The sequence below is a fragment of the Bos mutus genome, chromosome 9, assembly GCF_027580195.1.
Source record: "Bos mutus isolate GX-2022 chromosome 9, NWIPB_WYAK_1.1, whole genome shotgun sequence".
NCBI lineage: Eukaryota > Metazoa > Chordata > Mammalia > Artiodactyla > Bovidae > Bos > Bos mutus.
Genome location: NC_091625.1, coordinates 52,791,873 through 52,818,098, shown reverse-complemented (window position 1 = coordinate 52,818,098; position 26,226 = coordinate 52,791,873). Strand labels below are relative to the sequence as shown.

Genomic DNA, 26,226 nt, shown 5'->3' with positions numbered 1-26,226 from the left:
ATGAGGAAGGGCTTGGCTGTTCCTGTTCCCTGGTGTGGTGCCAGCAGGTTGAAGGGGTAGTGGCCAGCTCTGTGCCTTCATGCCTGTGTCATGTGGCTAACTCTGACTCTGCTCCCTGTGCTTAATTGTGCTCCTTCACCCAGTGCCTGATTGCTTCCCAGTGGGGACTGACCTCTGCCAAACACAGTGGTGATTTCTTTGCTAATTTTGGGTGTATTGAAATGATATGGGTGGATTGGAAAATGAAATTCTTTTGCTTGGACATTTCAATATCACCTACCCTTTACCTTTTCTTCAGTGCTTTATTCATTGTTAATTCTTTTTTTAAAAAATATTTATTTATTTGGCTGTGCTGGGTTTTAGTTGTAGCACGTGGGATCTTTTTTAGTTGTGGCGTGTGGGATCTAGTTCCCTGCCTGGGAATCGAACACAGGCCCCCTGCATTGGGAACACAGTGGAGTCCTAGCCATTGGACCACCAGGGAACTCCCTCATTGTTCATTTTTGTTCATTGTATGTACTACTTTAAACAGCTTTGCAAATCTTTGTCAATCACTGCAGTAGAGTCCAAGCCTCAAGGAAATTAGACTGTGGGTGACTATTTAATCAAAAAGCTCCATAAGTAGTGTCCTCATTCTTACACTTGGTAGCTGGAAATGAAATAAAATATTGTGGCCTGAGAACTCTTATCCCTACCCCCTAATTATAGTCTTTCATTATATCCCTACCTTTCTTCAGTTTAATTTCATATATGCATGTATCATTTCTATTTTTTCAGAGAGGCCCTTTCTGGGCATCTTAACTAAATGTGTACAGTTTCTCAGTTTTCTTCCTGAAGCTTCTGGCAGTCCCTCCCAAATACCTATAATCTTTCCTACAAATGTGATGAGGGCATCTTCACTTCCTTTTTACTAGATGTTACACTGAGAATTGGAGAAGCAATGGCACCCCACTCCAGTGCTCTTGCCTGGAAAATCCCATGGATGGAGGAGCCTGGTAGGCTGCAGTCCATGGGGTCGCGAAGAGTCGGACACGACTGAGGGACTTCACTTTCACTTTTCACTTTCACACATTGGAGAAGGAGGCGGCAACCCACTCCAGTGTTCTTGCCTGGAGAATCCCAGGGACGGGGGAGCCTGGTGGGCTTCCGTCTATGGGGTCGCATAGAGTCGGACAGGACTGAAGTGACTGACCAGCAGCAGCAGCACACTGAGAATAAATAGTGGATCATTCACATCCCAAATAGTGCTGTGCCCGGAGGATGTTTGATCCTGGGAGTGCCCCCAGCTGGACACTGAGCGCTTCTGCTAGTTCAGGTCTTGTTGCTCAGACGGGCCAGAGTGTGTATTCAGTCACTTGTCCTGATCTGCATGTGGCTGATTCCTTGTGAGGACTCATCCCCGAGTTGACTAGTGGCCCTGCTGTTGTTCGTCTGGACTGTGTGCCTTTGAGAGACCCACGACACATTCATTTCAGAGGGACTTTGCTCCCGCTAATCCTCAGTGCTAGAGCTGTGCATTGTCAAGAGGCCATGCAGGGCAGTGATTATCAGAAATTACAGGAGACCTAACTTGTATTCATGTGCTGCTGTTCCCATGAGTTAATAGTTTCTTTTTCCTTCCTTTTATTTTGTTGTAAATGAGCACAACAGAACAACAAGGTGATTTATGAGATATGACATATTTATGTTCTCTGCTTCTAATTTTCATTGTGATTCATGTTGTTTCCAGACTGATATTTTTGTTGTTGCTGCTGTGAGAAGGAAAAAGATGACTGGAGAATATTACTTATGCATTGGTAGCCTGCAGTCATATTGCTGCTACCTGGGTTATCAGGGATTTAAAAATAAAACCCAAACTATATGCTAAACATGAGGTAGAAACCTCGAGGCCAGGCATAGAAGTTCATCAATAATAATAACACCAATAATAATTTTTACAATCCTTAGCTTTATACTTCTTAAGCACTTTTACACACATCATTTCATTCAAGTCTCCCATCAGCCTTATTAAGGTTGATAAGGCAACTATCATCCAAACTTTAACAGGTGAGGAAATGAAAACTCACAGAGGACAGGTGGTTGACTCCCTTCACAGTATGGATTCAATATAAATCTCACTGTGTTCTCTTCAAATACTCCAAATCACTAAGAAAACAGAAACTCAGCGTACCTGATACAGCTTCTCAAAAGTCAAACCGACTATACTGCTCTATAATGCGTGAGCCAGCAGTCTACATTTCCTAATAAATTACCAGTTTTCATTTTCACCTGTTGTGCTGCTTTGTGGGAAGTTGCAAAAATGACTCAATAAAAGTCATACAAAAAAGTGTCGCTGAAGGTCTTTCTTTTATCAGAGCCTGGAAAATTGAGGCTCTAGATGGTTTGATGAGAAGGAGTGAATGGAGCACTCTGGCAGAGGTAGGGAACCACCTTCCATTCCCTGGAGGTACAAAGTGATACAGTGCAAAGCAGGAAGAGACAGCGCATAATGGAGGATCACTTAAAATCTGATCAAGAGATTTCGATCAGTGTGAAAAAGAACTTAGAACATGGTTATTTCTGTTGCACGGAGAAGGCAATGGCAACCCACTCCAGTGTTCTTGCCTGGAGAATCCCAGGGACAGCAGAGCCTGGTGGGCTGCCGTCTGTGGGGTCGCAGAGTCGGACACGACTGAAGCGACTTAGCAGCAGCAGCATTTCTGTTGCAGCCCTGCAGGCTGAGTGATGGAAAGTCTTCAGACTGTTGTGAGAGTGAGGATGAATCAGATGGACGTTATTAATCCTGATACCTTCATTTTATACCTGAATATTAAAATTGAGAAGTTTATGTAGTAGAAAATGACATCTAGGTAATGGCCTAAATATGGGATTTAAGAGAAAGGGAGAAAAATATTAATTTATTAACACTGATAAATGTTAAGTGTCTTTCCGGTAGAAATGAGCTTGTACCCCATGCCCTGCATTGCCAGACTATTTCTATAGGAATCCTTACCAGGCCAGTTGGGTGCCTGTTGGCCGTGGTATTTGCGCCAATTGGCCATATCAGACCATGGAGATTGCCTGTTCTGGGTATTCTAGAGGAGAGGCTCTCAACTTAGCCGTGGAGTGAGCCTCTGGGTTTGTTTATACTCCAAAGAGATGTCTGGGGAACCTTTGGCATCTATTTTTAAATGCCGACACCCTTTCACTCTGCTTCACTCACCCCTGCCTCCAGGCCTGGCTACAAGTAAAACTAAAGAACAATATCTCTCAACTTACCTGGAGGGAAAAGGTGGCCATTCTAAGATAGTAATCATGGGCAGTATTCAGAAATATGAATAGTTGAGGTTCTCCTCTTTAACAGGACCACCTCTTTGTTACTTGGGGTGCCACATTGGAGGAATGAAAACAGATTTCAGTATTCCAGTAGACAAAACATAACCAGAAAGAAAAATTCTCTTAGGTAAAAAAATCTTTGATGAGTTCTAAAGATAAATAGCACAGGCTTTTGCATTGTTCCTCTTTGTCTATAGGAAGTCCGTTTCAGTAAGTGGTCCAGATACTACTTATGTTTCAAGAACAGAAGCTAAAAAGAGCCGGGCCAGCTGGAGGCTGAATGCACTTATCTTCTTTGTGTGTGTTCTTGTTGATGAGAAATGCCCACACACCAGCTCCTCTGGCCACACAAGGAAGTCAGGTAATTGAAGTAGTGATGGATGGTGCGCTGAAGTTTAAACGTTTTAGGGGGACCCATCTTATTAACACTTTAAAACAAGTGAGCATAATATCATTAATTTTGATTAATTCATTTGCTCTTAATATAGCTTTTAATTTGTAATTCTAGGTGAATTACAATGTAATTTGGCATTAATTATACTAAATTGACTATAAGTCAGCCAATCACAGTGGGAAATTACTCACAGCTGAAAGTAAAACTAGACATCTCCATCCAGAAAGGACAACGCTTAGTTAAGAGGCAAATAGACTTTAGACATCCCTCTCTTTGGCTGTGGGAATGACATTGAACCTGCCGAGGGCTGTAAGCAATTTCTTATTCTGCTCACTGCTGGGACTGTATACTCTGGAGTGAAGCCCAACACAGAGAGTAAATAATAAAGTAAACAAAGGGATTGATTTGTCAGGTTGCCAGGTCTCCTGAAGAATCTTTCTGTTCTTCTCATCTCTTGTACAATTTAAGCCATGTAGAGGGGCTGTGTAGTGCTTTCAAACGATGAATTCCACACCTCTTGGATTCAAGAGGTTAGAGCAGACACTGACACGGGTCGCCTGCTTTTCATCCTCCTGGTCTGTGAACCAGCTAAGGAAATTCTCTCTTAAATCCCATGTGCTGTCAGTGTCCCAAAGCCACTCTTTTTTTTTTTTTTTTTTAATATTTTTATTTATCTGTTTGTTTGGCTGAGCTGGGTCTTGGTTGTGGCTTGTGGGATCTAGTTCCCCAGGTAGGGATCAAACCCAGGCCCCCTGCATTGAGAGCTTGGCGTCTTAGCCCTTAGACCACTAAGGAAGTTCCCCAAAGCCACTCTTAATTGACCAATATACAAACTACCTTCTGGGCAGAAGGAAGTCTGTGCCATAAAAACCAATGCTACTCAGGGAAAAGAAGGGAACCCTCAGGAGATGCAGAGCCTGGTCATTAATAAAGCTTGTTGGAGGCCCCTGTGCACACACCACAAGTAAGATGCCTGAGAAGGTGGTGGGAGAGCGAAGATGGTTTTGTAAAATAATTGTGCTTGAACATTTGCCAGATATCTTTCTAGGAGAATTGTCTCCTAAAAACAGAATGAAAACTTTGAGATGCTTTGAAGTCATATGGCAAATTTAGCAATATCCTGCTTGAGGTGTATGTACATGTAAGTAGAACTATGGAAATTTTGTACATTCTTGATACTTTTGTGGTGAGCACCTGACCCATAAAATGAGATCTAGCTATGAGGAGACTAAATATTGCATGGAAAATTCCAGGCTGTTTTTAATAATTCTTTTTACTTTGTCTATTATATACCCCTATTGTATCATTCCAACTCACAGTCTAGCAAATAAAATGGCCTAAGTTTTATGTAAAAGTTTTGAGTGGAGAGGTTAAAAACTATCCTGTCTCCTGTCTCTTACACACATAGGGGTCGGGTTCACTCCACACACACAGACACACTTGCAGGTAGACAGACACATACATGCACATCACAGATTGCATGCATATTAATTTTTACAGCTAAAAGACCTTCCTTTGTTTTGCACTATTGACCTGGATCATAATACTTTCATGATTGGCTGGTTGATCCCAAAATTAAAGAAGAAAATAGAAGTTTGAAACTTACTTTTGCTATTCCAGGTGTATATTCTATTATCATAAATTATTTAAGAATATTAATGACTACAGTTTGTGTAGTTGCCACATGAATGCAGAAAAAATCATCTCCATTTTTCCCCAAATCTCTTTGTGCCAAATTTCGCCTGGCCTATCGCAGAAATTTTTATTCCTTTTCCTCAAATATTCTTTTTAATGTCAGCATAGGTTTGGTGGGTTCTACCTACCCCTGTGGCTCCCAGTACAGCTACGTGTTCCTAACTCAAAATCACCCTTATTTGATCTGTACCCTCTGATGGATGAGCTCCTTTGAGCTCCTAATGTGGCGGTCTTCAAGAACAGTAAAGGATTTGGGGCAGAGAAACTGGTACTGAAGTAAGCAGAGCAGAGGGGTTGAGAGAAAACATTTACAAGATATTTCTGCCCTCGGTTTTATCATCTCATCATTTAGAATGCCAGTGGAATAAATGGGTCTGTTAATCAAACAGCACTGAGAGGTTAGGTCATTGGAAGCCTTTTTAGTCATTTTGTGCTTTTCAAGAGTGAATTTGTTAGAATTATGCTGCATACCCACTTAAAGCCTCAGCTGATAACCCTACCTGTGTTTTATAACTCTGCACTGTCAGAACTCATAATAAGTCAAACATTCTTTCAGTGGTGCTCATAAGGGAGGGAAAAAAAAAAAAACCCCACAAATTTAAGAGTAATTTCAGATCGTAAATGAAAAGGAGAGGCACGACTGTTCATTTGCACCAATCATGCCTTCCTTTCATCTGCTCTGATTAGGCCTGGTGCGGTTTCATCAGACCCCTCCATCACCGAGCTGTCACTCCAGCCGTCTGTTGATTGAAAACAATCAAGGCTCTGATGGCACAATTATTCTGACCCTTTAACTAGAGGCTGCTGTGATAATGAAAGGTTGATTATGATAGTTTGTGCCTCTTTCAGTTTGCCAAGAAGGTTAATTTGGGCATCAGACGGATGTTTAATGGGCGCTTGCTGGCTACACTGAGGTAAATGAGAACGTGCAGTCTTGGATATTGCACGGATATAGTTTGGCTGTCAATCATTGTCATTTGGAGTTTGTGCCTCACACTCTGGAAATCACATTTTATTTTTTCCTTGGGATTTAATTTATTCTGTGCCCCGAGGAAGTTCTTTCACTCAGTGACCTTCACAGCAGCTTTCTCTGCCTTTTTTTTTTTCTTTTTTCAAATGGAGCTCAAAGGCACAACACATCTAGAAGAGCATTTTTCTTTCATTTTCACTTAAAAATGGAAACTTTAAAAAATCCATCCTTATCACTGCCTTCCAATAGAGCAAATGTTCCCATCCTGGTTGTGCAGTGGGGGAGTGTAAATGACAGGGGTACTTTGGCCAGCTTGCTAATGCAGCAGCTCCCACAGTTGTTGTGCACTGCTTGTCACACCAACCAGCAAAGCTGGGAAATTCAAAATGGGCGCATATATGAACTGAAGGCTCCATTCTCCTTATGTTTCTCTCACCAGCCTGTCTCACAGCAGTCTGATGAATTCTTGTTTCCAAGGGCAGCCTCTGACTCCTTTTCCCTCCTTGGGAAGCATGAGGGGAGGGGTTGAGCTGGGGAGACAGATATTTGTCGACAGAACAACGAAGGTTATTAAAAGTTGCAAATTTCAATTTGTATCATCCCAGCACCTAATCTTGTTGCTTTTTGAAGCATAAGGTAAAAAAGATGCAGGTGTCTAATAGTGCTGGTGTTTACAATGCATAGCTCATTTTAGTCCTCTTTTATGCACACCTTTTAAAACAAAAAATAAAGGAAAAGAAAAAATAAAGGAAGGCCTTCATTTCTGTCTCCAAGCTCTGCATAGTGGTCTCATAGATTAGGGACCTGAGAGCCAGAATCACTGTTCTGTGTTTTCACTTATGTTGTCTTCAGGTCCTCCCTTCCGCACTGTGAACATTCAGCAGCATATTTCTACTTAGCTGTGGGACATTTTTTCTTACATGTCAGTTGTAAAACAATTAAGTGTATAGGTGTTAAAGTGACAGTGTCATAATGATTATAATTTTACTTCAAGTGTTCTATTTTCACATTATTTCTTGCTTAAAAAAAAAAAGCTATTCATTTTTGAATGGTAAAGGGAGTCATTAAGTGATAATTCAGTCTCATGTGAAGAGGCTCAAAAAAATGAATTAAGTCATTGAATTCAGTTACTGTTTTAGGCAGCCCTTATTTAAGTAACAGTGCTGTTTAAAATATTTGAAAATATATGAGAATAGGGTCATGCATGTATGTATAGTCTAACCAGATTCTTCATTGCACTAGACCAGGAATAATTATTTTTGTTTAGCTCTCTGGATAGCATGGATAAAATCACCCTCAGGGATGCTTAGTAAAATTACTGATTAGTTATGTCTTGTTTTTATTTCAGCAGCAGAGAATAAAAAGGTAATTAGGGGAGAAAAGTCTCAGTCAAATCAGTCAAGAGAGGTTTTTTTCTTTTTTAGTATTTAAAAAATAAGATGACTTGCCACAGTGGTATCTATATTTTATTTTTAGATTCATTCTGTTTGCAAATTAATGAGACTTAAGCAAAAAAAAAAAAAAATGTTTTTTGAAGTATAACACTATTTCAGATCATTTTTGGTCCAAGCCTGACTGTGTTTCTACCTTCCCCCAGCCTGCTGAACCCTTTAAACTAATATCTAAAGATAAAGAACTTTCTCTGTGTCCTTATAAGCTCCCTACCACATTCCCAGAACCGTGGTCTCACAGTGACTCCGTTCACTTGAGACTGCATCCCCTCAAGCAGTGATGTCCCCCATTACAGGGTCCCTAGAGTGTCTCACACTTCATCTCCTGGCCTCTGCTCCTAGGGCTGGGCTCACCTTACTGGCACCACTTTCTCTTTCCTCTTCAACTCTTCTGTCTCCACCTTCGAGGTTCCCCTTGTTGTTTCAACACGTTGTTCCTCTGAATGTGGTAAAGATGTCCTGGGTCTGTGACTTCTTCATATTGCAGTCTCATAATTCCTTCAGCAAATTTTTTTTTGCTGACCAAAAAAATTTTTTTTCTCCTTCAGCAAATACTTACAGATTTCCTTCTGGACGTCTGGCCTTGGGACTGGAACACGCTCCTTCTCTCAGGATAACAGTTACTGTTAATTCCTCCTAGTGCGCTTTCCTTCACCCACTGCAGCCCCTCCCCCCTCATAGGTTTTCTGAGATCGGCAAGCCACTGGTTCTCCTGCACTGGGCCTGTCTTCCCACACACCCATTTTCCACTGTCCTTACTGTTCAGTCACTAAGTCATGTCCAACTCTTTGCGACCCCATGGACTGCAGCATGCAGGCTTCCCTGTCCTTCACTATCTCCCAGAGTTTACTCAAATTCATGTCCATTAAGTCGGTGATGATATCCAACTATATCATTCTCCGCCACCCTCTTCTCCTGCCTTCAATCTTTCCCAGCATCTGGGTCTTTTCCAATGAATCGGCCTTTGCATCAGGTGGCCAAAATATTGGAGCTTCAGCTTCAGTATCAGTCCTTCCAATGAATATTCAGGGTTCATTCCTTTAGGATTGACTGGTTTGATCTCCTTGTAGTTCAAGGGACTCTCAAGAGTCTTCTCCAACACCACAATTCAAAAACATCAATTCTTCAGCACTCAGTCTTCTTTATGTAACTACATCTATTCATAGTTACACCTATACGTAACTATCCATTTTCCATACATGGCTATTATATATTGGCTTTCTAAGTCACCTCCCCCACTCAAAAAAATCATAATTGTGCTGAAAAGAGTGTATCTTTTTTGACAAAAGCATCACTTTTACATTATATTCAAAGGTGCTTCAGGGTATGAATAGAGGATTCTGTGTTCCCCATTATTTATACTGTGATGAAATGAAGGTGAAAAATGCAGTGTGAAGTATCTTTTTCACACATTAGTAGCCAGGCTGGAATTCACATGGTGAAGGTGGTTTAGTGGTCAGCATGGCATCTTATGTGTGTTCTTTGCAACCTACTGAGTGTAGGCCCTGGTACCCCAGCCCACCAGCTCTGTCCCCTGATAATAGAGGCTGGCCCCTGACTGTGTTTAGTCATGTGCTCCAGATAGTGGGTTCCCGACTCCAATCACTGTACTCTCAGCTCCAAATTAATGTTTAAAGTAACCTTTGAGGATTCTTTTCTTTTTCTTTGGAGGCTGCCAACATTAACTCTTACCTGCAGCTTAGGTACTTCCTGAACATCTAATTCATCACGGTACCCTTATTTGAGGGATTTTACCATCTCTGTTTCTATGACCTGGGGCAGCTGCTTAAGCCTTTGAGCTCCTTTTGGTCATTAAAGGTTTCATTTCAGGTGGGGAGTGTATGTGCCAGTGAACCTGTAATTGATTCGTTATTATTGAATCAGTTCATAAAGAAATATTCAAAGGCTTGATGCTCTCAGGATGCTCCAGGGCGTGTTTACAAATTAAACAGCTTTAAAACAAAACAAAACAAACTTTAAAATGTATAAATGTACCAGAAATATTTAAAACACCCATCAGGGATACGGCAACATTAAAAGATGGGTTTTGCTTGTGTCTGAAAATCTGCCTACAATAGACTGAAGATTCTAAAATTGTAGGATATTTCTTCCCTTAATTCCATACTCCCTGAGTATATTTTACAGGGATACTTTAAGACACTTGAGGTTAAGAGTAAGGCTTGAGTTATATGGTGCTAACAGAACTTGGGACTGAATGGCAAGTAAGACTGTATATATATATAGAGAGAGAGAGAGTGAGAATTTCTTTCTCACTGGCTAAGTGCCTGGCACATAATGGACACTCAGTAAGAAACTGAAGGGACTTCCCTGGTGGTCCAGTGGTTAAAACTCCTGCTTCCAGTGCACAGGGTGCAGGTGTAATTCCTAGTTGGAGAACTAACATCCCACAGACTGCACAGTGTAGTCAAAAGAAAATTAAGAGAATTCTTGGTTTATCATAAAAGAAATACAAATTAAAATAAATTGAGGAATGGATGAATAAAAATACTAAAAGATTCATGATTATATCATGTACCCCAGAGCCAAAAAAAGCAGAAAGTAATCAACTTAATCATTGTTTTAGTTTGCTCAAGTCAGATAGCTTAGGGTATACATATAATTTCCTTGCACTAAGTTAACTGAGTTGAGATTTAAGGGAACTGATGGACTTGAATTCAAATATTTTAATGGGACATTCACACCAAGTAAAGAAAGTGAACATATACTGACAGTTACGCAGAGACAACTAAGTTTATGTCTGTATCTCTCTTTTCATTCATTTATTCATCCACTCATTGGTTTTTCTCTTACTTGAAATTTAACAAAAATCCTGTATCTTTAATTACTGGGTTAGAATTACTGAATTCATTGGTGTAGAAATAGGCTCATCTTAAGGGCTAGATTTTAATCTGCAACAGATTATCTGCTTTGATTTTACTATCATTTTATAACATGAAGTATTTTAATAGTGTAGCAAATTCCTTATCATCTAGAGATCTCTCAAAATTTATGTCAATATTGCACAACATTTATGTAAAAATTGTCTGAATGTGCTGGCTTTCACATGAATTCAGAAGGATAATTGCATTGAGAATTAGCTCCATCTCTTGGTGGCTCATTGCCATCATAATAATTCTGTTTATTGTCTAAATGTCATAGTTTTCCAAGCACTTTCACATGTTATCTCATTCAGTCCTATGTAGACACTGTGACGTAAATAACATCATCTTTGTTTTACAGATGAGGAAACCTAGGCTCAGTATATTTATGTTTTTCATAAATGCTCAGATACGTTAAGAAACCTTTTCTCCTTTTCATTGTGTCATGTTCACCTCCATGGGCATGCACCAGTTAGCGGTAGGAAAAAAGCATCAAAATTTCCCTGTCCTTTGACTTCACCCTGATAAGGCACCCTCCTTGCCTGCATACCTGGGAGAGAATGTGAAATGGTGTGACCCAGGGAGGGTCACTTCTGCTCCCTGTTGCCAGTGCGATACCGTAGGATTTTCTTCTTTGACCAAGTTGGTTTTCTCTGATTTTCCCATGTTGTTCTGACAATATAAGGTTCATATCTCACCACCACATGCAGTGTCCCTTTTATTTCCAGAAGGACATCGTATATAAATATGCATCACTAATATCTTACTTATATATAAATGTACATCACTGATATCTTACTTACATATAAATGTGCATCACTAATATCTTACTTAGAAGTCTCACCCATCAATCTAGCATCAGGTGATACTCTGATGCCATCAGCAGTTAATGGATGAGTATTATCTTTTGGCTCAGACCATTATTAGATTATTTAAGTCAAGTATAAGAAGTTATTTCTAAATGTACTTATATTTTGCTAAGTGTGAATAGACCAGGAATGGGTTTCATTTTTCCTGCATTGGTGATGTTGATTGTCTTTATTGTCCCGAGGGACATTCTTCCCATCTAAAAAGCTTCGTATATTCTAGATATGGGGATGGTGTATTTAAAGCCTCTCCTGAAGAAAAACTTTATGTGACTAGTTTATTAAATATTTTCATTTCTAATAAAATCTCACTCTGGGATTTTAAATAAATAACACCTTGAAGCAGTCGCCTTACAAGTTTGAAACGTGTGTTCTTTGGCTGAGATCATTTTATTCCTGTGTGGGCCTGTGTACACATGCACTTCCACTTGCCGTACACAGGTGTGTGTTTCTGGTGAGTTCAGAATTATAGACAAAAGCCATCGCTTCGTTGTTCTGAGAAGATATTTATAAAAACTATTTGTGCTATGGAAATCTGTGGCTTGGATCCTAGACACAGTGATTAACTTTGATTGTCTTTCCTACCTGTAGAAATTTTGGAGGGTTCTACTTTATGTTTTTAAGTTTTCAAAATTTTAATTAAAAATATCTCATTATTATTTTGTTGGTATTTGCCTTATATATTGAGGTGCTCCTATTGTTGGGTGCATATAGATTTATAATGGTTATATCTTCTTCTTGGATTGAACCCTTGATTATTATGCAGTGTCTTTCTTTGTCTCATAACAGTCTTTGTTTTAAAGTTTGTTTTGGCCAATATGAGTATGCTACTCCAGCTTTCTTATCACCCATCCAGCCTATGTCTTTTGGTTGGTGTATTTAACCCATTTACAATTAAGGTAATTATCAATATGTATGATCCTATTATCATTTTGTTTATTGTTTGTGGTTTATTTTTGTAGATCTTTTCCTTCTCTTGTTAAGTTTACTGACTATAGAGAAGTTCCTTTAGTGTTTGTTGTAAAACTGACTTAGCGGTGCTGCATTCTCTTAGCTTTTGCTTGTTTGGAAAGCTTTTGATTTCCCTATCAAATCTGAAGGTCTTGCTGGACAGAGAATTCTTGGTTGTAGGTTCCTCCCTTTCATCACTTGGAATATATTGTGCCATTACCTTCTGGCTTGTAGAGTTTCTGTTGAGAAATCAGCTGATAACCTTATGGGATTTCCCTTGTATGTTGTCTTTTTTTCCCTTGTTGCTTTTAATATTTTATCTTTCTCTCTAATTTTTGTCACTTTGATTACCATGTGCCTTGGGTTGCTCCTCCTTGGGTTTATCCTGCCTGGGACTCTCTGTGCTGGATTTGGTTAACTATTTCCTTTCCCTTGTTTGGGAAATAAAAACAATTCATTATTATTTTTTAAGTACAGTTGATTTACAGTGCTGTGTTACTTCCACTTGTACAGCAAAGTCATTCAGATATATATATATACACACACACATATATATATACATACCCACAAGCTGAAATCAAGATTGCTGGGAAAAATAACAACCTCAGGTACAGATGATACCACTCTAATGGCAGAAAGTGAAGAGAACTAAGGAGCCTCTTGATGTGGGTGAAAAGCTGGCTTAAAATTCATCATTCAAAAAATGAAGATCATGGCATCCAGTCCCATCACTTCATGGCAAATAGATGGGGAAAAAGTGGAAACAGTGACAGATTTTTTTCTTGGGCTCCAAAATCACTGTGACTGTGGCCACAAAATTGAAAGATGCTTGCTCCTTGAAAGAAGAGCTATGACCAACCTAGACAGTGTATTAAAAGCAGAGACATCACTTTGCTGACAGAGGTCCATCTAGTCAAAGCTATGGTTTTTCCAGTCGTCATGTATGGATGTGAGAGTTGGACCATAAGGAAGGTTGAGCACTGAAGAATTGATGGGTTCAAACTGCAGTGTTGGAGAAGACTCTTGAGAGTCCTTTAGACAGCAAGGAGATCAAACTAGTCAATCCTAAAGGAAATCAGTCCTGAATATTCATTGGAAGTACTGATGCTGAAGCTGAGGTGCCAATACTTTGGCCACCTGATATGAAGAGCCAACTCATTGGAAAAGACCCTGATGTGGGGAAAGATTGAGGGCAAGAGGAGGGGGTGACAGAGGATAAGATGGTTGGATGGCATCACTGACTCAATGGACATGAGTTTGAGCAAACTCAGGGAGATAGTGAAGGACAGGGAAGCCTGGCGTGCTGTAGTTCACAGGGTCGCAGAGTCAGTCATGACCTGGTGACTAAACAACAACATTCTTTTTCCAGATTCTTTTCCCTTTTAGGTTTTTTTTTTTTTTTAATTGAATATAATTCTCTATCCTATAATGTAGGTCCTTGTTAGTTGTCTGTTTTACATATAGTAGTGTGTATTTGAGGATTCTACTTTAAAATATTACATTTTGGTGGATTTGTAAGTGACATATATCCCAGAGATAAAGAGACTCTTGCATCAACTCACTCATTTTACAGATGAGATGCCAAATGACTGCTCCAGTGTTGGCCATGGATTCTTGCTGTTCTTTGTATTGACTTTTCAAAGATCAGCTCAAATGGTGGCCAGTTCTTATAGATGTAAAAGGTATCATGGTATACTAACTTCATCTCTTTTTCCTACCTTTGTTTTTTCTTGATGTATAATTTACCTTTTTAAAAACTGACTTGTGTCAGAAGACTGAACCAAAGGACAACTCAAGTCCTTGTGTTTGCCCTCACAAATACCAGGAACTTAAATGGGGCAGGCCTCAGGGCACTTTTCCTGTGGTTCCTCCAGTCCTGTGTGTTTGTCACTGTCTGCGGGAGACATCCTTGCTTGCAAGGGCTCTTACTTTTGATGCTTGGCAGTATGTATTTTTTGAGCAAAATGTGTATTAAAGATGGTTAACAGGCACTTTTTTTTGTTCTTTCAATTTTCTGTTTCAAAATAATTTCTAACTTACAGAAAAGTTGCAAGAATAAGAATAGTAAAGAGCACCCATATGATTTGCTCATTTCTTAGCAAATTACTTCATTTGCTTTATCATATGTTCTCTGCCTCCATCTCTAGATATCTATCTCTCTATAAATATCTAGTAGGAGAATAGCTATTCAGGCAGAGAGGGAGAGAACACACATGTGTGCTTTTCTTCTGAGCCATTTGAGGCTAAGTTGTATACATCATGACTTTTTTTTTTTAAGTCCCTAAAAAAACTCCTCTTAACTGTTCTTTTCCACGGATATCTTTAGTAAAAGGCAAAAGACATATATGATCTGAAGAGAAGCTAGAGTATTATCAAGCACAAATTTTTTGCTAAAGGTGAACATAAGAGCATTTGTCAATCCTTCAACTTCATAAAGTTTAAGTGAACAATGAAAGAATATGTGTTATTACCATACCTGCTGAGCTGAATATTCTATTTAAAATCTGCCAGGTCTTTTTTTTTTCCTGACAGTATATGAACCTGGGACCTCATCAGTTTTGATTCAATTGAAATATATTTCTCAGAGGAAAAAACAGCCTATGTGTCATATATAAGTCTGTAGTCAGCTGTAATGGTTAATGTACAACCTCCCTTGAAAACTGTTTTAACAAGCAAAATGTTGACACAGTTTTAATTATAGCACTTGAGTGAGCACTGTTGTAATTTTTAGTATTCCTCCATCGTAACATTTTCATTGTTCTGGTGGAGCAACGCACTCTGATCTTATGTCCCTAGTTTCTGCTGCTTTTGGATCAGATTGTTGCCATTTTGAACAGAAATCTTTCATTTCATCTCAAAGAGGAGAATAAAGCTGTAAAATTCTGTGCGTTTATTTATTAATATGAACTTTCCTCTATGTCAGTCATTATTCTGGTGTAGTATGTCACTATTTAGAGCTTTAACATGACTCATATTAAATAAATAAGCTTCTGTGTAGTCGAACATAGCAAATCTCAACACCTGTTCACTTACACGTGGGAAACTCCACATTTTTCATCTGAAGAAACTGTATAATATTTAAAGGGTATCTTGCTAAAGTGTTTACAGTTTATTGAAATTTAAGGCATAAAATAACATATGAGTTAGTGTACCTGAACACAACATACATAACAGTCCGTGCAGCTTCCCTTTGAGGCCGTGCATTAGAAGATGGTGAGCATCCTTGATCCTCTGTTTAGAAGGGGAAACTTCTCTCTGTGCATTATCACTCACTCCATTAACACATGCTCTGCTCCCCACAGCTTGTGTCCCAAGCACTCTTTTAACATGCCAGGTTCGTTGGTGGAGCTTCAGGAATGCCAGGAGGTTGCTGACTTGCTCTTATGCCCTTCCTTTGTTCCTTTCTGAATCTGCAGGCGTGTGGAATTTGTGCTGCCTGTCGGTCACTGCGGGGAGATGGGTGCCCTGGCTTATCTCAGTAGGATGACAGGACTGGCAAGGATATAGACACTTGTGCCTTCACAGCAGGGCGCCTGCAAAAGGCAGGTCTCTGTTTTCTCCATCAACAAAGCAGTTTGCAACCAAGTTTTAGAATAAGAGAGTAATTATAGCTGCCCCAGGCCAAGGGGGTTGTGTCGGACTGTGGGCAAAAATGCTGCTTCTTGCTTACTCAGCTTTGGCTGATGAATTCTGTGATGAGAACATCCTCCTCAGTGAAAAAGAATACTTGTGAACCAAGAGAAAGAAAGAGTTACTGCTTTCGACAGGGCTTTATCTTTTGTTAGTGTTGCAGAAAAATACTCAATCACTCATCCGATGAGAACTGCTCTGTAAAGGTCATTTTAATATATATATTTGCAAGATATAAAGGTGATTTTATGGAAGAGTGCATTGATGTGTATTCTTGGATTTGGGATAACTTCCTAATTCATATATTTTCCAGAGAATCTGTGAATATAAAATTTCTTATTGCTTTGGGGGTCATGTTGGGCAGTACACATACTTGTGGACATATATAAGCAGAGATAGATTTCAAAACAGCAGCTCCTTTCAAAGGATCAGGAATTTTATATTTTAAAACAGCAGTTTCTATCTCAGTGTGTTTGAGAAACACTAAAGGAATTTGGATCACAGCTTGAGGGCTTATCATGTTAGGAATGTGATGTTCGTTCATATATTTCACATATTTGTGAAATACATCTAAATAGGTTGCATACTTTAATTGAATCAGAAAATTTTGCATAATTTAAAATTATATACTTTTATATTTAGTATTATATATCCTATTCATAGAATAGCAATCAGTGGGGATACACTGAGAAAACTAAAAGGAGGGGACTATTTTCCATATATTTTTGAGCCAGGTTTAGTTAACAGGGGATCACCTAGAACTTAAATATATATTCCCATTAAGAAGTGAGACAGAAGTTTAATACTCAGAGGAGCCCATTCCTCTAAAGACTGGTTCTTTACTTACAAACTCTATAATTGGCACCGTTAAACCATGGTTTTTATGCAAAAATAATCCATAAATGAGAGTCATTGAAAAACATTTTCACCTATCTAAAGCAAAGCATGCATTTTTTAAAAAACAGATTTTTTTTTCTCTAATTTAGACAATACGGAAGTTGGGTTTGATTTTGAGTGCCCAGATTCTATCTTAAAATAGTTTTTGATGAACAAATAATGATTATATGATATAATAGAACATATTTATAATTTGAAAACGGCATTTCTGGTTCCAGCTTTTCCATTAATCAGCTGCATGACTTAGAGTATGTCAAATAACTTGTCTGGATTTGATTTCTCTTTATAAGATTTAGAAGTTTGAACCAAACGTACTCAAAAGTTTCTTCTTGCCCTGATATTTTCAAATTTATTTGAGGGATTAGCATATTACAATGTGCATTGCATTGCTAATAATTTCACATAGAGGTGGCCAGCGCCAATCGTGGAGGGAGTAAAACGAGGACCATATACAAATAAGTCCAGTGCGTGCTGCCTTGTGTGAGAGCTTATAAGGGCTTTACAGGAAAACCACAAAGATGAGATGATGAAATAGGAGACTGAAGCCTGTGATAGATAGATCAGTCATGTCCGACTCTTTGAGACCCCATAGACTGTAGCCCTCCAGGCTCCTCTGTCCATGGGGATTCTCCAGGCAAGAATACTGGGGTGGGTTGCCATGCCCTCCTCCAGGGCATCTTCCCAACCCAGGGATCGAACCCAGGTCTCCCACATTGCAGAAGGATTCTTTACCATCTGAACCAGTGGGGAAGCCTATAGACAGACAGATATGGATATATACAGAATCTGATGTCATTGGTTCAAAAGAAATGTGAGAAATAGCCTAGGAATAGTTACAAAGAATTTTCCATTATGCACCAAATATGTGTAGCCTACTATGTGCTAGACATTGTTTTTATCAAGAAACTGAGAGATATGTTGACACTGGAATAAGCAGTAGTAAGTGCTCCTTTGAGGAAGAAACAATTGTCCATCAGGGCAAGATGAAATGGATTGGGTTAGGCACGGTGCTTGGGAGATTTCCTGTGGTCTTTGGAGGTGGCAGTCCCTGTGTTTCAGATGGTTTAGGAAACACCTTGCCTAATGCCCTGTTTCCTAAGTACTCTTTGATCTGTCCTCCCAACCTGAATCCTTGTGTTCTTTTCCACTGTTGCTGTCTTTGTCGCCTAAGCAAGTGAGAGATAAAACTTTCACTGTATGCTCCACCCACTCCCATCAATTAAAATATTCTAGAAATCAGGGCGATGGGAATGTCAGTGTGTCAGAGTACTTAGAATAGGATTTTCACCTTCCCTGAGTTATGCTTTCTAGATGTAGTATCACCAAAAGCCAAAAGTTCCTTAAATAAACATTTGCAAATATAAGCCCCAAAATGCACTACAGAGCTACCTGTGGTCTCTGTGTTTCATGTCCCAATGATGAATCAGCCTTCTGTGTATACTATAGTTTCTAATGGTGGTGGCTTAGTCCTAAGTCATGTCTGATGCTGCAACCCCATGGACTGTAGCCTGCCAAGATCCTCTGTCCATGGGATGTCCCAAGCAAGAATACTGCAGTGGGTTACACTTTCCTTCTCCAGGGTATCTTCCCGACCCAGGGATCAAGCCTAGGTCTCCTATGTTGCAGGCTGATTTTTTACTGACTGAGCCACCAGGGAAGCCCTAGTATAGTTTCTATTCTAAACCTCTTAAATGGGCTCCAGGATTGCATGTACCGCCTTGCCCTCAATTCAGCATGGCAATGAATAGTGCTCCATTGAGGTTCGTGGTATAGAAGTGATTTTAAGGTAGCCCATTGTTTTGGATTTTCTTTGCCATTTCTTCCATTATCTGGATAAGTAAGAGTTATCCATGGTTTCAATGATTTTTCTCTTTTATATTGTCACCAAAGTAAAAACTGAGTACGACGACACTTTTACTTTTGTTTATGTATTATTGCAAAAGCAAAACTGCAGAGTGTTTGTATGGCTTCCTTTATGCCATCAGAATCAGGTGCTGATTTATAGAGCCAAGGTCTGAAAGTATGCTGTCTTGCCCGTAGTAAGAGCTTACCCATATCTTACTATAAAGGAAACACATTGTCTTAGCCCTAGTATTAGCTACACATGCCCTATATCTTTATTAAAGCATCCTACTTAAGTTTCAGTTGATTTTAAGCCTTTTAAAATTTGAAACAGCAGACTCAGGTTACTGTAATACAGCAGCAGTTTACAGTCTCATGGATGGGACTGTCTAAAACCTTCCTGCTCAAAATGTGGTTCATGGACTAGCAGTGTACACATCACCTGGGAGATGGTTAGAAATGTGGACTTGCAATCCTTCTCTTCCTCCTACTGAATCAGAATCTGTATTTTGGCCAGAAACCCCAGGTAATTCATGCACATATTAGGTTTGAGAAGCACTGGATTTAAATCTAGCACTAATACCCTATCTAGGTGAGATTGGTTTGAATTTGGCAGAACTGTAAGTTGTATTTACCTTTGATCTGGAGAAAAGATAAACCCAACAGATATGAATGACTATATTTATAAATATAGTCTGAAAATATTTATAAATAATAAATGTGTGAAAATTATATGAAAAATGTGAGAAGTTAGACATATTGGCAGTAAGAAAAAAGAGCCCAGAAAATGCAGACTAAATGTATGTGCACAAAGTTTTCTGTAATACATAATACTTGGGGAAATTGAGCATGGACCCTCTCATGATATTTGTGACGTAAGGGGTGATAAGTAGACAGAAAGCCGGAAGTGATAGATCACAGTGATAGATCACAGTGGTCACTGTTCCACTGCCCGCTTGTTTCCTTAGAAATTTTCTTAAAAGCAGAGCCTGGCTGTGGCTTATGTTCCTTTCACACAGTAAGTGACAATGTTCACTAGAAAGATCAAGGTAGATTGGACAGTGTTAAGAGATGGGCTGGAAGATTGATTAGGGCATGGGAAGAACTGATTTATGAGGAAGGAGGAAAGTAATTAAATGGCAGCACTGTGCTATAAAAAGAGGCTATAGAGACATGAGCATTTCTTTGGTAATTCTCCAGAGCTGTTTTCCTGTAGTATCCATATGCAAGATGCAAAAACATTAGGCTCTAAGGATTCTGAGAAGTTTGTTACAAAACAAAGCAATACCAGCTGGAATGACTCAAATTAGGAGCAATATGAAGGATCAAGTTTAAGAAAATTTTACCTGGTACAGGAGTGACCTTCAGTGGGATGACTTTATCTCTGAAAACTTTTGAAAGCCCTGTGGGACAAAGAATGGAAAATCATTTATTAAGTTGTAGAATTATCTCCCCAGGGAAATAATTGGAACCCATTTCTTGAAACTTCTAAAATTAGGGTGGAGGAAAACCAGGATGTTGCCTGTGGGAAAACTCTCCACTTCTGGCAGAGACCTGGTGATTGATGAGTAACCTGTTTCTTCTGCACTGTCTTTGATTATTACTGTTTTACTGTACACAGGTAATTTTTTTCATCAGGCTAGTACCTTATTTAAATTAAAAAAAAAAAAAAAACTAGTTTCTGGAAAAACAGCCAAAGAGTGTCTCTCATCTGCCCTCCATGGTGTCTGCCTGTGTGGCATCTGTTGGCTGCCTGGCACCCAATGACATTCTTTTTCCATTTCTCTTCACTCATTATTCATTAAGAGATGCAATTTAGCATATATTGGAAGCAGATTCACTGGCTACATTCTCTTCATCTGGAGAACTAAAAAGACATGCCCGCAATATGCCTTGCCTTTTGGAGCCGTTCGTCAAATGGATACAAGTCAGAAATGATCGAATGCTTCAGAGAGTTTAGCAGTCCTTTTCACCAGGATGAAAACCCGGCTCATGTTTGTCAGGGAGTAATGGTCTGAGGCCATGACATTTCCTTCTGTCTCTGCAGGTGTTTTTTCCTCTAGTGCAGTGAGTCAGCTGAAAAAGGAACCCAGAACCCCAGTTCCATTGGTCAGAAAGCAAGTAAAACACAGCAAAATTATCTAGTATTCTATTTATTTTTTTATGCTACTTCCTTCAGGTCCACATTTATATTGCTTAGGCAATCTAGTTTAATATAGGTACTATTCAGAATAAAGGGCTTCCCTGTGCCTCAGCTGGTAAAGGATCTGCCTGCAATGTGGAAAACTTGGGTTTCTATCAAATATGTTGACTGGAATTATTAGATATACTTCTTTATGCTGGTGTTTGGAAATCTTTGCCAAACTTAAATATTAAGTCACATTAATTAACTTACTTTAAGTGCTCCATATCATGAATTGACTTTTTATTGCTATTGTTTTCTAAACTATTCTTCAGTTTTGGTATTTATGACTTAATATGCCTGCTTTAAAGAAATTCTATTTTTCTGTAGCCAAAAGTTTTTACTTTTTCCTTCTTGAAAGATTTCTAGACCTAAACAAAAAGGCTAGGATTAAATTCTGCTCTTGTGTCCATAATACAAAGATAATTTCCTCTATATCCTGTTTTTATGAAAATAGCTCTATTAAATTGCTGTATCTTACAGTGCAAACAACAACCATCTTCAAAATGAAAACTAATTGAGAAAAAATAAAATGGATAGATTGCAATCTTTCTTTTTCTTCTCTTGCTTCCTGACTGATACCCTACCAAGGGAGCAGGGGAAAAAGTCCTTTTTCTTTTAAAATCATGCTACTAGTGTCATATTGATTTTCTCTCAAGTACACCCTCTGGTCTCAGATGCTCACATATTTTCGCACATTACTCGTATTGATACAGCACCTTGGCTCACTGGTTGACATATGTTGCTTACACTGATGACACGGTTCACTGTTGACACTTCCTGGTGGAGGTGGGGGCACCAAGCCTCTTATGCCTAAAACCCAAGAGAACAGCCTATTGCATCACCATATTCTCATTTTTTGAAAAGTAATTATTGTTCACCCGAAGTGATACTTTAAGTCTTGTCAATTTTACTTAACATTGTTCCTAATCGCTCCAGTAGTGTTTTGAGTTCTTTTGTGTCTCTGCTGATGCAGAACGGGAAAAAAATATCCCTCAACTGGGTATCACAATATTTGAGTGGTACATGGTTTGTAAGGAAAAAAAGGAAATTATGAAGTGTCTGAAATAAAACATGGCAAGGCCTGTGCGCCCCCTTGCTTTGGCTCTTTCTTACCTCTGCGCTCTCTCTGCCTCCCTGCCTCTGTTTCAGCTAGCCGTGAGGTGGTTGGAACACAGCTGCCATTACCAGTACTTGGATGAGCTCCTGCAGTATATCCGCTTCGGCCTCATGGACGTGGATACGCTCCACACAGTTGCCCTGTCCCACCCCCTGGTCCAGGCGAGCGAGACGGCAACAGCTCTGGTCAACGAGGCCCTGGAATACCACCAGAGCATCTACGCACAGCCCGTGTGGCAGACTCGCAGGACCAAACCGCGGTTCCAGTCGGATACCCTGTACATCATTGGTGGGAAGAAGCGCGAGGTCTGTAAAGTCAAGGAACTCCGGTACTTCAATCCCGTGGATCAGGAGAATGCCCTCATCGCTGCCGTGGCCAACTGGAGTGAGCTGGCTCCCATGCCCGTGGGGAGGAGCCACCACTGTGTGGCGGTCATGGGGGACTTCCTGTTTGTAGCAGGAGGGGAAGTTGAGCATGCCAGTGGTCGGACGTGTGCCGTGAGGACTGCCTGTCGCTATGACCCCCGCAGTAACTCCTGGGCAGAGATAGCACCCATGAAAAACTGCCGGGAGCATTTTGTGCTGGGAGCCATGGATGAATACCTCTATGCTGTCGGGGGCAGAAATGAACTGCGTCAGGTTCTGCCTACCGTGGAGCGATATTGCCCCAAGAAGAACAAGTGGACTTTTGTCCAGTCCTTTGACCGGTCCCTGTCCTGTCACGCTGGATATGTGGCTGATGGTCTTCTGTGGATATCAGGTAGAGCATGCTTAATGGATTTATTACAAAACACTTTCATTCATAAATTGAAAAGTCAGGCTTTGGTAGTTGTGTCCACATGCGTCTGTGAACAATTCAGCCAAGGATGCCAGTTTAGCTAATTCACATTCATTTACTGGGCACCTGTTTCTATAGAGAGCAGTGTAAGGGGAAGTAATTGACCTTTCTGTGACTTTCTTAGTGATTAGTGGGGTAAAATTTCAAAAATGGAAATTAATGGCCCATTAACATCTCTTTTTCTACCAAACCTTCTATTGTTTAGATTGTCAGCTTTTCATATTCATGGATTATATTACACTCCTGTGGTCCTTAGCTTTTCCTTTCACCTTGGGCTGTCTGAGTAGGAGTCATTCTATCAAAGACAGGGCAGGTGAAGAAAAGCCCAGTTTATCCATATGGATGGGTATAACAGTGGGAATAGATCCAGGTCAGAGCCATTGCTGTGCATTGAGGGAAGAGGTTTAAATTATTGGCTAAAATAACATTTTCCTTTTATTTGTGAATTATAGTTTTTCATGCCATCCCAGTCCTATATTCCTATTTACTTTCCCATTCTTCCTAATTATTTGGGGGTTTTGACTATTTTGCTTTTTCTTGTATTTGTATTTTTTGGAAGGCTTTTGATTATTAAAAGAGGAGAGATACTAATATAATGAATCCCATGCTCCTATAACCCAGCTTCAGCAGGTACCTGCTCAGGGCCAGTCTTGGCGCATTCACACCCACGTGCCACTTCTAGCTTCTCATGTCTGTCTTTGCACTGCTACAGAAGGAACCTACGAGGCATGTGTTATTAACATCACATTATCAACTTGTGTTTCCAATACTGTTATTGAAAAAAACCTCACATGTACTCCTTTGAAAAGTTTGCCTATTAGGGAAGAAAGTTGCATCTCCTCTCAGTTGGAGGATACTCATTTTGTGACCCAAATTGAACTTACTAGGTTTCTGTGTCAAGGACAAAGAGGAATAGTCAAAGCAAATAAATACTAAGAGTAACTTAGAGATGTTTGTACTTGGAAGAAATAATCATTTTTAAGTACACTAGTGAAAACTTCTGTTTCCTTCAGTAATCGTCTCTAATTTAAAATCTGCTCCAACAAAATTCTCCCTTGCATTTAAAGTAAATTCACTGGACTCTGCCCATTTTTCCTTCTGCTATCTTCAGTAACTAGGGAGACAGCTGTAGTCTTGGCGTCTCTGGGTAGTGCCTCAATTATTGGCAATTCACTGATTTTTATTGAATAAACCTGGCTCATGTCTGGATTTAATTGCTCAATAATTAATGAATGAAGACTGAGACCAAAGAAGAGGGTAAATGAGGATAAATTACTGTTCCTGTATGCCAAATCAACATTTGATATGAGTGTGTATGCTATTATATATTGATATAGATAAGACCTCATTTATCTGGTGACTTATTCCTTTTTCTTTAAGCATATATTTCAGCGGTTAAGAAAAAAGCCACCAGGACTATATCCTGTTAGATTTGTTGAAGAAACCTTAAACTTGGCTACAAGGGAGTCATTGCTATTAGGAAGAACGGATCTGTACTTAGATAACAAAGCAATGATGGATTTATAAAATCAGTATACTTTATATTGTCTTCCAGCTTAACATTCCTTCCATTGACTCATTCAGTTTTCACATATGCCTAAGGTATTGCATTCCTAAATTTTGTATTGCATTTTCTAAATTTTAGAAAATTTAAACTTTCTCATAAACTTCTCATAATTTAATGATTATTCCTTATTTTTAATTTTGGCTATAAAACTTAAAAAAAATGCTGGAGTTTCCCTTACATAGTCTTAGAGGTATAACGATTTAACACTTTCTTGAGTGAGGCCTTAAGAAAGCAGAGAAGTTTATCAGCCTAGATCTAGATCTCTCAACCAGGTTCAGTTCAGTTCAGTTGCTCAGTCGTGTCTGACTCTTTGCGACCCCATGAACCGCAGCATGTCAGGCCTCCCTGTCCATCACCAACTCCTGGAGTCCACCCAAACCCATGTCCATCGAGTCGGTGATGCCGTCCAACCATCTCATCCTCTGTCGTCCCCTTCTCCTCCTGCCCCCAATCCCTCCCAGCATCAGGGTCTTTTCCAGTGAGTCAGCTCTTCGCATCAGGTGGCCAAAGTATTGGAGTTTCAGCTTCAACATCAGTCCTTCCAATGAACACCCAGGAATGATCTCCTTTAGGATGGACTGGTTGGATCTCCTTGCAGTCCAAGGGACTCTCAAGAGTCTTCTCCAACACCACAGTTCTAAATCATCAATTCTTCGGTGCTCAGCTTTCTTTATAGTCCAACTCTCACATCCATACATGACCACTGAAAAACCATAGCCTTGACTAGATGGCCCTTTGATGGCAAAGTAATGTCTCTGCTTTTTAATGTGCTGTGTAGGTTGGTCATAACTTTCCTTCTAGCTGACTTCTCTCTCCATGTGGGTCTGTATGTTTCCTTTTCCGTTTTATTAAATGTATCCATTTATTCCAGTTCCTGCTGCTGTATCACTTTGTTTTTTCCCTACTATGAAAGGAAATAATTTCCTTTGTTCTCTTTTTGCACTAATGCATTCTGCCTGTGTTAACCATACTTAATGAAAACAATCACAGTTTTCTCAGGTTTGTTTCTCCCTACTGTGTACTTGAGATGAAAATCTTACTTCCCTGTGTACAGTACAATACCTTTAATTGGAAAGAGGAGGAAATCACCAGTGACATTTCTAATACCTTCAGGCCCAGCTTATAATAAATCAGTTGTGAATCTAACCATGGATAGGAAAGGGTTGCTAGGGGCCCTTTAAAAAAAAAAAAGGTATATAGTTCACCCTGACTGTCTCTGATTTAGAAGTGTTACCCTGATTTCTTTTTGGAGTAGATAAAAATATTTCGAGCTGTTCCTTATCCTTTACCAAATAATTAATTTTTTCCAGTTTAACTAATGGTGTATCGGGTCATTGACATCCTTCTGGTATATTGTAAACTTTGCCTGAGGTGATGTGGATTTTGGGGGCTTATTTTTGTTCCATAAAACACAAAACGAATGTTTCTTTAGAGACTCAGTATTTCCAGTGTGCTCATTCCCTTCTCTGTACCCTCTCCCCTTTGCTGTCCATTTTAGGGTCAGGACACCTGGAAACCCGCCCCTTGTTTTTAAAATGAGACAAGCAGAGATGAATTCAGAAAACCGAGCTGTGTAGATATGCCCATTAGCATGTGATTTAAGATGTTAGAGACAGTCAGATTTTACAGG

The 26,226-nt window shown here is 39.5% G+C and overlaps 1 protein-coding gene and 1 pseudogene across 4 annotated transcripts in view; one reads left to right on the top strand and one right to left on the bottom strand.

Moving 5' to 3' along the window:
- KLHL32 (kelch like family member 32) overlaps positions 1–26,226 on the top strand; it is a 221,428-nt gene that overhangs the window by 160,708 nt on the left and 34,494 nt on the right. For 2 of the 4 annotated variants that reach the window (XM_070376574.1, XM_005892257.2), the window contains exon 7: positions 22,225–22,951. In XM_070376574.1, coding sequence (XP_070232675.1) covers positions 22,225–22,951 — 727 coding nt within the window. Of the gene's footprint in view, positions 1–22,224; positions 22,952–26,226 lie in introns of those variants that run through there. The other 2 variants (XM_070376575.1, XM_070376576.1) reach the window with 2 other exon arrangements.
- Positions 14,781–14,891, bottom strand: LOC138989270 (U5 spliceosomal RNA; annotated as a pseudogene).